This window comes from Ailuropoda melanoleuca, chromosome 12 (genome assembly GCF_002007445.2).
Source record: "Ailuropoda melanoleuca isolate Jingjing chromosome 12, ASM200744v2, whole genome shotgun sequence".
Lineage (NCBI taxonomy): Eukaryota > Metazoa > Chordata > Mammalia > Carnivora > Ursidae > Ailuropoda > Ailuropoda melanoleuca.
The window spans coordinates 76,821,188-76,833,891 of NC_048229.1; the positions used below are offsets into that span (position 1 = coordinate 76,821,188).

The window sequence follows — 12,704 nt, forward strand, 5'->3', positions numbered from 1 at the left end:
AGACCCCGGCCGGGAATGAAAACACAGCAGGTGACAGCCAAGAACATGAATGTTCACATTAGCACCGGGGAGCAAGGTGAAGGGAGGCCTAAAGACAAATACAAGTCAAACAGACTCACACTACTGCTTGGGAAGATGGAAGAACGGCACTCACTGTCTGCCGTGGGAATAAGGCACATTTTACACGGAAATGTATGTGGTTCCTGCTGGATTTATGGACTAGCTATCCCCCGTGTTATGTGGCCAGAGTGGATAAATCAAACTCCAGACAGACAACAACCCGTTCTGCTTCAGATAATGTTTTCACCAGTCTGTTTGCAATATTTATAGACCAGGTGTCAGGTGCGGCTAACCTGCAGAAGAATGTGGTCCCTGAGCGGGTGCCATGTTGTAAGAAGTCTTGCACTGCTCGGCCTGGGCAAAGCTGATGAGTAAATACATGAATGGATTACACCGTATCCTTGCCATAAACCTCGTGTTTTAATTTCTCATTAACAACACCTTAAATGTTAGACAACAAAGGGATTTATTGAAAAAGATGGATTTCCTTGATCCTAAGGCACAGTTGATAAGCTTGAGCAGGCTCTCACAGGCTCACACTAACTGACGGTGTCCACAGCACTCTCTCGTTATCTGCAGAGCATATATTCCAAGACCCCGAGTGGATGCCTGAAATCCTAGGTAGTGCTGAACCTGATAGGGACGATCGTTTTTCCTATGCATACATACCCATGTAAAGTTTAATTTATAAATTAGGCACAGTAAGAGATTAACAACAATGATGAAATAATAGAACAATTAAAACAATATACTATAAGGCATGTGATGTGATTGTGTTCCCTCTCCCCCAAAATATCTTATTGTACTGTATTCACCCTTCCTCTCGTGGTGACGTGAGATGATAAAATGCCTCCACGATGAGAGGGAATGAGGGGAATGATGGACACATTTGATGCGACATCAGGCTGCAGTTGACCTTCCGACACCATGTCAGAAGGAGGAGCATTTAATTCCCGACTGTGGTTGACCACAGGTAACAGAAAGCGCAAAAATCAAAACCGTGAACTTCCAACTGTACAGGCAACGACAGCATGTTGCTAGCTCGAAATCAGCCACAGTAGGAGTATATAGTTAAGCCACCGAGATTGACAAACACTACAAACCAGGAGAATCTGTTGTTAAGCATTCTAGATACACTACTCCATGTAATTCATTGTTTTAGAGAAACATATCTAGAATTGACTAATTATTGCCAAACCGTGATGTGCCAGGCCCTAAATTAGTAGCTGGGAGGAAAAGCTCTAAACAAGACAAGGTCCCTGACTTCATGGAGCTCAAATGGTCAGAGTTAACATAGCCAGTAAACAAGTAATCAATAAACAAGAATATTACGGACTATGATAAGCGCTGGGGGGGGGAAAGAACCACATCAGTTATTTATTGCTCCATAACAAATTACCTGAAACTTAATGACTTCACACAATAGGTATTTATTATCTCATAGTTTCTGTGTTTGGGAGTCTGGGTGTGGCTCAGCTATGTCGTCCACGTCACAGGCTCTCACAAAACCGCAATCCATGGTGCCTGCCCTGAATTTGCGGTGTCATCAGAAGGTTTGACTGGGAAGGAGCCACTCCCAGGCGCATTGGGGGGCGGGGGGCAGAGCATTCAGTACCTTTGGACTGTTCCTGGAGGCCACACTCAGTTTCTTGCTACATCTTAAAAAGACTTTCCAAAGGGCACCTGGGTGGCTCAGTCGGTTAAGCGTTTGCCTTCGGCTCAGGTCATGATCGCGAGGTCCTGGGATTGAGCCCCATGTTGGGCTCCCTGCTCAACGGGAGCCTGTTTCTCCCTCTCCTCCCTGCTCGTGCTCTCTCTTGCCATCTCTATCTCTGTCTTTAATAAATAAATAAATAAAATCTTTTTTAAAAAATAAATTTAAAAAAATGAAGGACTTTGCCAAGATTCTATTGCACGATGACAGCAGTCCTCTACAGAGGACTTCCATACGGCAGCCTCTGTGCTCAGCGCTTTATGTTCCCTACTTTGATCCTCCCTTACTCTGCAAGTATTATTTCTCCACTCCCATTTTACAGGTGAGGAAACTGAGTCAGTAACAAGCTAAGTCACTTGACTGGATGACTCAGCCACTGAGTGGTGGGGCCGCTCCCTACGTGCTCTTAAGGTCCACTCGTGTGCAGTCAGCTCCCTCCCTTCATGGGGCTTCAGTGCTGCGAAGAATGACCAGGGGCAAATGAGCAGGACTGAGGCTGGAAGTAGAGGGCTGGCGGGCCCCTGGCGTTTGTCTGAAACACTCCCTGGACCGTGGCTGCAAGGGAGCTGAGAACACTGTGCACAGTTGGGCCATGCATGACAGTTCACTGTACCTTTTCTTTTTTTTTTTTTCTTTTTAAGATTTTATTTATTTATTTGACAGAGAGAGAGCACGTACGTACAAGCAGCGGCGAGGGGCAGAGGGAGAGGGAGAAGCAGGCTTCCCACTGAGCAGGGAGCCCGATGTGGGACTCGATCCCAGGGCCCTGGGATCACGACCTGAGCCGAAGGCAGACGCTTAACCAACTGAGCCACCCAGGAGCCCCTCACTGTACCTTTTGACAACGAGGGTTTCACAGAAGTCTGCACTGGATTCCGTCTTCCTCAGAAGAACTTCAGAACACACTAGAACAAGAAAGCCCTCGTATCAACGGAGTCAAGCTCCACATCCAAGCTCAAGAGCCAAAAGTCTCACGAGGGCATCGAACATGTGAGGAAGGGAAAGATTTCTGAGACTCTTACTACCAATTAAAGTAAACAAAATTGGAAGGAAAAAAGGAGTAGAGGTGGACATGTCAAAATTGAGATAAAGCAGGCTACCATGGGAAGAAATCCAGTCGGACAAAGTGAAAAGAGACGTGTGGACAGCGTTCGAGACAAGGCGAGAGAACGACAGGGTGCTGTGTGGGTTAATGGCAAAACCTTTCTCCATGTAACGTTTCTTCGTCCGTTTCCCCCCACAGCTACCATTATGCTTGTTATTAGTGATAAATGTTCCGTTAAATGCATCCTCATATGATGTCGCTGGAGCCGTGCAAAACATCAAGGGTCCCGTGATTGATTATGTGCAATTTTTGCCATTTTTAATGACATGGCTTGATTCTTGTTTTTTCAAGATGAAATGTTTGGTTTTTAAATCAGTGTGATCAGTGAACCTGGCCTGTGTCTGTGGAGATACACCCAAGGCTCTCTCTTGTTTCTGGGCTATCTGTTAACTGGTAGCTAGTGGACATGCAGGCAAAGGTAGCAAATACAGCACAAAGTTCGTGACTACAGCATTCAAACCAAGAGAGCCCCTCGACTCTTCGATATGTCTTACAGATTAAAGAGCTTAAAATAAAATCAGAGCAGCCAATTTAATTTTCCCAGTTTTGGACACAGTGCATTTCTTGGTCAGAATAAAATCCTGTCTCCTTGAGCTAGAGCTCCCCAAAGTATAAGCCATTTCCTGAGAATAAATGACTCTGGTTTGGAAATGCCACGGATATGCTCAGACCTCTGAGATAGAATTTGGTTCGGGAAACAGTAATATATCATCATTAACAGTAATGAAAGTAAATCGCCCACCTTGTTGGCTGCGTACTGGCTGGGAGGAGGGGTCAAAAGCATGGTCCTTGCCCTTGAAAACTGTCATCCACATGGGGAGATAGTAAATGGGCATTCAAAATACAACCAAACAGGAAACATAGCCTTCATATTAGTCAGGGTAGGCCGAGCACTGTAATCGACTTGCCTTAAACCTAAGGAATGCTTTGTGTCTTGTCCATCGCAGTCTGAACCAGGTGGGCAAAGTGGCTCTGCTCCACACAGTCATTTGGAGATCCAGGCTTCTTCCCTTCTGGGAAATGGAAAACACGGAGGATTAATGTGGGAGGTTTAGGGGCCCCACCAGTGTTACTTCTGCCATTATTCCATTGGCCAGAATCGTTCCCACGAGTTCACCTGGCAGTCTTGCTGTATGCCCGGGAGTCAAAAAGAAATAGGATTTGGTGAACAAGTAACATTGGCTTCATCCCAGGTCCCTTCAGGTGCAGGGGATGGAAACTGATTCTGGCTGGCTTCCATGCCCAAAAGGCTTTCCCAAGCAAACCCTGGAGTGCGTTGCAGACCTGAGGCAAGAGTCAGAGCTGGAAGGCAGTATGGTCCCAGATCTCGGCCGCACAGCTCCCGTCTTTCTGCTTAGAGAAGCGCCATCAGCCTAATGCAGCTGGAAAGGCTCTTTCTGTTGGAGTTGACCACACCCATGTCCCCAACAAGCCCTGAACCATATTAAGAGAAATAAACACAAGAATCAGGTGAGGTCCTTGTCCTGAGAGATAGCAGCTTGGTCTTGAGGGGGCAGAGGGTCTTCCAACCCTGTCACCGAGTGACAGAACGGCTGGACAGCCAAGGTTTCGGCCTNCGGCTGGACAGCCGAGGTCCCGGCCCTCAGAGGCAGAGCGCCTTCCTCGTGGGCAGAGAGAGACCTATTTCTCGGCATCAGCGGTCCTTCCTAGAAAATGGGGCAGCTGTGGGCTGCTTCAGAGTCTTTTCCGGCAGAGGAACTNTCCACATGGGGAGATAGTAAATGGGCATTCAAAATACAACCAAACAGGAAACATAGCCTTCATATTAGTCAGAGTAGGCTGAGCACTGTAATCGACTTGCCTTAAACCTAAGGAATGCTTTGTGTCTTGTCCATCGCAGTCTGAACCAGGTGGGCAAAGTGGCTCTGCTCCACACAGTCATTTGGAGATCCAGGCTTCTTCCCTTCTGGGAAATGGAAAACACGGAGGATTAATGTGGGAGGTTTAGGGGCCCCACCAGTGTTACTTCTGCCATTATTCCATTGGCCAGAATCGTTCCCACGAGTTCACCTGGCAGTCTTGCTGTATGCCCGGGAGTCAAAAAGAAATAGGATTTGGTGAACAAGTAACATTGGCTTCATCCCAGGTCCCTTCAGGTGCAGGGGATGGAAACTGATTCTGGCTGGCTTCCATGCCCAAAAGGCTTTCCCAAGCAAACCCTGGAGTGCGTTGCAGACCTGAGGCAAGAGTCAGAGCTGGAAGGCAGTATGGTCCCAGATCTCGGCCGCACAGCTCCCGTCTTTCTGCTTAGAGCAGCGCCATCAGCCTAATGCAGCTGGAAAGGCTCTTTCTGTTGGAGTTGACCACACCCATGTCCCCAACAAGCCCTGAACCATATTAAGAGAAATAAACACAAGAATCAGGTGAGGTCCTTGTCCTGAGAGATAGCAGCTTGGTCTTGAGGGGGCAGAGGGGCTTCCAACCCTGTCACCGAGTGACAGAACGGCTGGACAGCCGAGGTCCCGGCCCTCAGAGGCAGAGCGCCTTCCTCGTGGGCAGAGAGAGACCTATTTCTCGGCATCAGCGGTCCTTCCTAGAAAATGGGGCAGCTGTGGGCTGCTTTGGAGTCTTTTCTGGCAGAGGAACCAGGCGTGACCGCCGTGTGGTAGAGAAATGAGCACGTGTACGTATACTTCAAGTGAGAGTGACCACAGGAGCTAGGGATTTATGGAGAACTTCCCAGAGAAGGCTCTGCTGGCATGGGAAGTGGGTCAGAGGTGAATGGAAGAAGGTATCCCAGTTGTGTAAGAGCGAGGGGATTGAGGTGACGTTCTCTCCAAGTCTTTTACTTTCCATGGAGGCTGTTTTTATTATTGGTTGGTTTTTGCTATTGCTGTCATTGTGAAAGCAATACAGTGTATCACAGGAAAGAAATACCCCAAAATACTGATAAGCCAATGGACTTGTTATCTTAAGAGTCGCTTTTAAGGAAGAAAACTTGAAGACACCTCAATGAGGGGCCATCCAATAGGGAAGGGCTGAGTGAATGGTGGCGGGTCCAGACCGTGGGCTCAAACACAGGGGTGAAAACGAACAGACAGACCGGTGAGCCCTGGGACAACAGTGATAGGGCAGGAAAACTTGCACAGCTGTGTGCATGGTATCACTTGTTTAAAGATGTGTGCATATAAAGTGTGTGTGTGTGTGTGTGTGTGTGTGTGTGTGTGTGTGAGCATGTGTAACGTGTGGGGAAAAGGAAGGGGACAACAGACCGCAAATGGTAATTGCCTCTCAGAAGCGGGTCTGGGGAAAGGTGGAGGACAGTCCTCACTTTCCGCTCTGGAAGCGACCATATTGTTTCTATTTTCCTTACAATAAGTGGGTATTATTGTATACCAAGAATAAAAAGACGTGTAAGTAAGAGCCTTAAGTTTGCCAGAAAATTGAGACTTTGGGAACATCTCATCCCAAATCACACAATCTATCTCCTTAATTATCTAATTGATTTTTGACAAGGTTAATCAATCTATTTCTCATCACAGTCATAAAGTTTTATTTACTTTAGGAGATGGGAATTGGCCGGCTCATTTTTTAAAATTATTTATAAAATTTGTTCAGTTACAAGATAGTCAAGCCAAAGCGTCCTTCCTTGGAGCCATCCTAAGAATTTGTGCCTGTCTCTGCTTAGCCATGACTCTACTTTGTTGCTTTTATTCGCAACCATGCCTGTGCTTGACCCTGAAACTTCCCTTGGCTCCTTGAAGAAATGACTCTGTTTTCCCATCCCTGTATCCCCAGCCCACAGCACAATATTTAGACTAGATGTTTAACAACTTCCAGTTAAATTGATGCAAAAACTAATGAAGGAAAAAATTAGAATAACTTTCTCTGGTCCAAAAACAAAAATGTTTCTGAGGAGGGGAAAAGGAAAAATAATATATGCACGAGATGATTGGAATGCTGTTGTAAAGAGCCTATTGTGATACTGTGGGATCATACAATAGCTCTCATACTTTCTTGCAAATAACCAGATAATTGATCACAGCATTATTTGCAGTATTAGTCAAAACTCCCTTGTTGCTACTCATGGAACATTTAATTTAGATGTCTTAGGGAAAGGAGAAATTTATTAGCCCATAGAGCTCACAAAATATGAGGGGGAAATTCTGCCTTCAAGGATCACTATTAAATGGCTCGAATAAGGTTGAAAGGATTTTGAAAAGACTCCATCTCTACCTCCGGTGGTTCTGTGTTGTCTTCTCTCTCAAGCTGACTTTCTCTGTGTGCTTGCAAATGGCCACTACCAGCTCCAGATTTGCATCCGAACTCCCCCAAGTCCAACAGAAAGAGAACTCATTCTACCTATGAGTCATAAAAGAAGTACATCCTGGAATTTTGAGTTTCAGTCCTGGCTGGCCTAACTTGGGTAACATGCTCATCACAAGGTCATGGGAAGGGGAGACCCTGATTGTCCAGGCCTGAGCCGCATGACCATCCCTCCATCATGGATAGACTCAACCGTACCTGAACGGCACCAGGGCTGAGAGCGAGGGAGGGGTAAGGCCCCTCAAGGAATGAGGGCGTGGGTCCAAGGGGAAGAGGGAGTGGACACTGGGAAAGCAGAGCAGCATGTGTCCGCTGCAGTTGGTGCTTGAGGCCGTCCTGTGGCGTGTGTCCATCGTAACCTGCACTGCGTGTCGGAGCAGGGCGATGCTGGGAGGAATTCACAGTCATGTTAGATCGTGATCCCACAACTATACTTGGCCCCCAGTTTGCTTCATGGCGCAAGATCAGCTGTCCATTAGGGAGAAGCCATGCCCAGGATCATGCACTAAATGTTCTAGCAGGACTGATAGGAAAATTGGGCAGATCTTCTAAGTAAGCAGTACTGAAATAGGAATACAGACAACCTATGAACAGCAGCGGTTTCCGCTGTGTGGATTAAACATGGATGTCTTTCAATAAATACAGCACAACACTATATATGTATTTTCTCTTCCTTATGATTTGCTCAACGTTTTCTTTTGTCTAGCTTACTTTATTGTGAGAATTTTGTATGTAATACATATAACATACAAAATATGTGTCAATCAATTATTTATGTTATCAGTAAGGCCTCCAGTCAACAGTAGGCTATTAGTAGTTAGCTTTTTGGGAAGTCATGTTATACGTGGATTTTCAACAGCTCGGGGGTTGGGCGCCCCTAGCTCCCACATTGTTCAAGGGTCAACTGTAAAGAACCTTAAAATTTTTACACTCTTTGACTGACTTCTTGGAATCTAGCATTCAAAAAATAAATAGTCAAGGTATAGTGAAAGCTTCTTGAATAAGGATATTCCTAGCAGTATGATTTGAAATTGTCAAAAATTTTTAGAGACTAGAAATAACCTCAAGTCCTAATAAGAGAAGATGATGAAGTAAATTATAAATTATGCATATCATTATATTTTATGCAACCCTGATGTCAGGAAATGATATTGGTAAATAATATTACATGGGGAATGTGGCTATTGAGTTTGCCATGATCTCTTCAATATCAGAAAAGCTCATAATTTCTTATTTTTATGATTCAATGCTTCCAAAATCATGTAAAGTTTTATTAGAAAAGTAAAAATATTATACTAGAAATTAGACCTGGCTAGTGGTTGTATGTCCAGGGACACTCAGGGAAGATTTTGAAAATGGGCCCAATTTACTTGTTTCATATGGTCCAGCTGCAGAATTTATGGCAAATAGTAAATCCAACCCAACTTGTGGGTGATGGTAAGTAGAAAGTCACTCACATTAAGCTGATGATTTTCCAGCTTCAGCTTGAGAGCAGATGGAGCTGAACAAGGCACAACTAGGATCATCCAGAACAAGATTTGGTGTTAAATTCCGTTCGCACTCAGCAGTTAGAGAATTGTGTGACCTTCTATCCTGGTGGAGCTCATTTCACAATACATTCATGTATCCAATCAGCATATGTACACCTTAAACATACACAATCTTACATGTCAGCTATATTTCAATAAAGCTGGGGAGTGGAGAACATTGTGAATAATCCTGTCCAAGGACTGTCTCAGCATCCCCCTCCTTCTCTCAAATTTAAGCATTTAGAGCCTTCCAAACCATACATCAGAACTCCTACTCCTTAAGTTAGTAGCTCAGAAGCTCTTAGTTAAGAAACAACCAATTAAATGTGCCCTAGGGAGCCAAACACCCTTTAAAAATACTGGAAAGTTTTGGGGATGGTTAGCATTGAGCTATTAAAATTTACCATGTAAACTTTTGGTTTTAGAAGGAAATTCTAGATCCCCACTGTGCTTTTGTTTTTTGCTTCCCATGGTATTTCTTAATTATTGGTTGGTATAAGCATAGCCTTTGAAGCTGTCATACCAGCAGGACAATTTGCGACTGGTAGGACCTTTCATTTTTGTTATTGAAGGTGACTCAACTTGAACTCTGTGAGTGATTAAGAAAACACTCCGAAATGGTTTAAGCAAATAAGGAAAATTAATGCCTGTAATTAGCTAAAAAGTCCATAGGCAAGACTGGCTTCGGGCATGGCATGATGAAGTGATCCAGTGCAATCACTGGGAAATATTTCCTTTTCTCCAGAAGACTGGCTTCATTCTCAGATGGAGTTCCCCACCCCAGCCCAGCTGTGGTCATGAGATAGCTGCTCCCAGGCCAAATGCTTCCAGGCTCATACCACAGGCACACAGAGCTTCCTTCTCCCAGGGAATGTCAAACACAGGTCCTGAGCCTGGATGCATCACCATGTCCCCGGGATGGCGTACACTTGCTTCTTCTAATCCGGGCTCATCCCAAAAGTTGGCCGGGTGGAGGTTGGGGAATGGTAGTCCAACCCAAACCACATGGGCAAAGAATAAGTGATGGGCAGGTCCCCAAAGAAAAGTGGGGTGCTCCTTACCAGGAAAAGAATGGGGGGCTGTTGGCCAAGACAAGCAAATCCATCCCAGAAGACAATGTAAAGGCAGGGGTTGTTATTTATGAGTCTTGGGGTCAGAGCCAGTTGGTTAGTCATTTTGAGTGTTTAAACAGGGAAGGAGAATAGCTGTCAAAATATTCATGGATTAAATGCATCTTCCAAAATTAACATAACATGAGAGACCAAATGACTCAAATGACATGAAAGAAATGCAGTACAAGTGACTCTAAACCTCAACTGGAATTTTTTCACCTGCAAAACGGGAACCGTAAGTGGGCCTTAACACACTTGTTGGAAAGATTAAGTACAAAATCCAGTACCCAGTGCTGGCTAGCGGGTCGTTCAGTAAACGTGAGCTCCCAGAGCTGCCATCTTTGCCCCAGTCTCATCATCATACTTAACCTCCATTGTAGATCAGTTTCATGAGGTCACTGTGAAATGACAAAAGTGGGTGTAGACGTCAAACATGCCTTGTATACCCAAAGCCTGGAAATGAAACAGCCTGGAATGTATCGAATGCCCCCTTAAAATAGGGACAGAAAGCAGATTGCATCCCCACGACTGTGTCCAGTCTATGAATCGTGACAGTCTTGTATTGGAGAGATTCCAAAGGCACAGCAGTGCAGAACAGGTGCAGGGTCGGTGGGTGTGAGATGCCTGCCCTGACCGGGGCGGGGGGGGGCACAGAGCCCCCCACGACACCTATATTCCAGGTGGCAGCCCAAACCTAAGTGTCATCTTGTCTGTTGTGTTTTTGCTTTATAGACTCTGGAAAATCCCAAGTATGAATTGATCATCGAGGCCCAAGACATGGCTGGACTGGATGTTGGGTTAACAGGCACGGCCACAGCGACAATCATGATCGATGACAAAAATGATCACTCTCCAAAATTCACCAAGAAAGAGGTAAACGCCTGCCTCCCACCTCCCTGGCTGTTCACAGCCATGATTGCGGATCAGTATTAATTCCATGTACTACATCCCCTGCTGGCTCCCGGTTTGCAAATGAAAACCCTCCTTGTGGGAGAGGGGGTGTTGTCTTGCTCTTTCATACTCTTTCATGTTTGTGTCTTTTGTGTGTACGTAAAGCTGAAAAGAGCATTGTGAGAACAAAAGCACTGAATCTTGTTAAAGTCCATAAAAAAATAACTTTTAATGCCAAAGTGCCATTTTCCTAGTTTTATCGGTGTTATTTAGCGCTGAGTTATGTGAGGCCCATTGTGATTTTAGCATAACAATAAGTATTTTTTTCAGCAAGTACAGATTGAGAAGCCAGACGGAACAGCAGCGAGAAGGTAAAGCAGATTTTCTTGGCAATAACAAGGTGGCCCAGGAGCGTATAAATAACAACTAAGCCGGCTTGTCCGGAAGAGCCATTATTTTCGGCTCTTGTGCTTTTATGATTATGGATCATGGTTGCCAGTCCCCATGTATTGCAACAGAGCAATGTTTGGGGACGGGCTGAGTATACAAAATTACATTCAGTTGCTGCATTTGTATCCAAACCAGGAAGTTATTTGCACCACGCATCTGATCGAAATATGCTAACACCGTGGTTTCTTTGGGGGTCAGGGCCAGAGCCAAGGATTTGACACCCCACTTACTGACCAAGAGCATAGAATCAGTAAAGATAGCCTTTGTCATTGATTGAGCCTTTGCTGTGAGCCTGCCACCACCAACGGGGCTCTCCACCTGCCATTCTTTGCCTCATTTGACTGCGTGAGTTTGGTTTCATTAACCGCTCTTTACCAGGAAAGGAGCTTATTATCAGCTCAAAGAGTCTGGATAACTGCTCCAAGATCAAGGTCAGAGTCAGTGACTGAAATGGGATGTGAACACAGGTCCCAGGGAGCCATGCAACTAACTGCAGTCTTACCCTTCCTTATCTGTGGTTCATGTTTTCCACCCTCCCTGACATTCAGAAAAAAAGGTGCATGTCTGGATTTGCAGTTGTCCCACCCCTCCTTCGAGAGTCCCAGGGCTACCCCAGATGGTTCAGAAGAGGTGGGCGCTCTGGTTCCTCAGTGCCCTCTCCACCCCAGTAGCCCCTGCGTGCATGACGACTCAGGGTGGAAATATTTCCCTCTCCCAGGAGGGTCTTGGGCACTCAGGATTCCAACCCCCACATGGCACACGCCAAAGTAGATGATATGGCTTCATTCTTTTGCTCCCTTTGATATGTTCCTATGACTGCTCAAACAGATCCCTCACCCTTCCTGAGTTGCCCAACTGGTATTCCAAAAAACTAGTTCCACGAGTTACATCACTGTGGGGCAGGGGAAGACTTCAGGGTCAACTAAATGTGGGGAACACTGAGTTGAATAGAAAAAAGATCTCTTTTACTACAGCATTCCCAGGTACCTTTAAAATGCTTTGTTTCACTAAGAGGGGCAGGTATAGTCTGTAGAGTTTTTCAAACTTATTTGGCCCGGGGAATAACTTTTCCTGGGCCACCTCATCATGTTTCACTGAGCTGGTGTCCCATGGAACATTCACTGGGGATACTGGTATACCTGCAGAATTTCTATTTCCAAAGCTATTTCCAAAAAAAGTACTAAAGGCGTGTTTTCATATTCAATATAGACATAGTAATGAAAATAAAAATTGCATAACCCCAAACTAAAATAGGAAGACTTATCAATATTACCAGATGTGTGAGACTAATTAGTTACTTCAGTGCAGCCCTGAATTTAGCTCCTGTAACTCAGGAAAAAAATAAGCATGTGCCTAGTCATGAACTAAATACTATGAGGGAGAGATTTATGGTGTTGTTGTTAATACCAAGGACTCCAAGGAAAAATTTAACGTAGATCTTAAGAGTAAGAGACACTGGGGCGCCTGGGTGGCACAGCGGTTAAGCGTCTGCCTTCAGCTCAGGGCATGATCCCGGCGTTATGGGATCGAGCCCCACATCAGGCTCCTCCACTATG

At 45.3% G+C, this 12,704-nt stretch overlaps 1 protein-coding gene across 3 annotated transcripts in view; it reads left to right on the plus strand.

Moving 5' to 3' along the window:
* Positions 1–12,704, plus strand: part of CDH13 (cadherin 13) — a 1,033,545-nt gene that overhangs the window by 881,503 nt on the left and 139,338 nt on the right. For all 3 annotated transcript variants that reach the window (XM_034672818.1, XM_034672816.1, XM_034672817.1), the window contains exon 8: positions 10,540–10,680. In XM_034672818.1, coding sequence (XP_034528709.1) covers positions 10,540–10,680 — 141 coding nt within the window. The remainder of the gene's footprint in view (positions 1–10,539; positions 10,681–12,704) is intronic.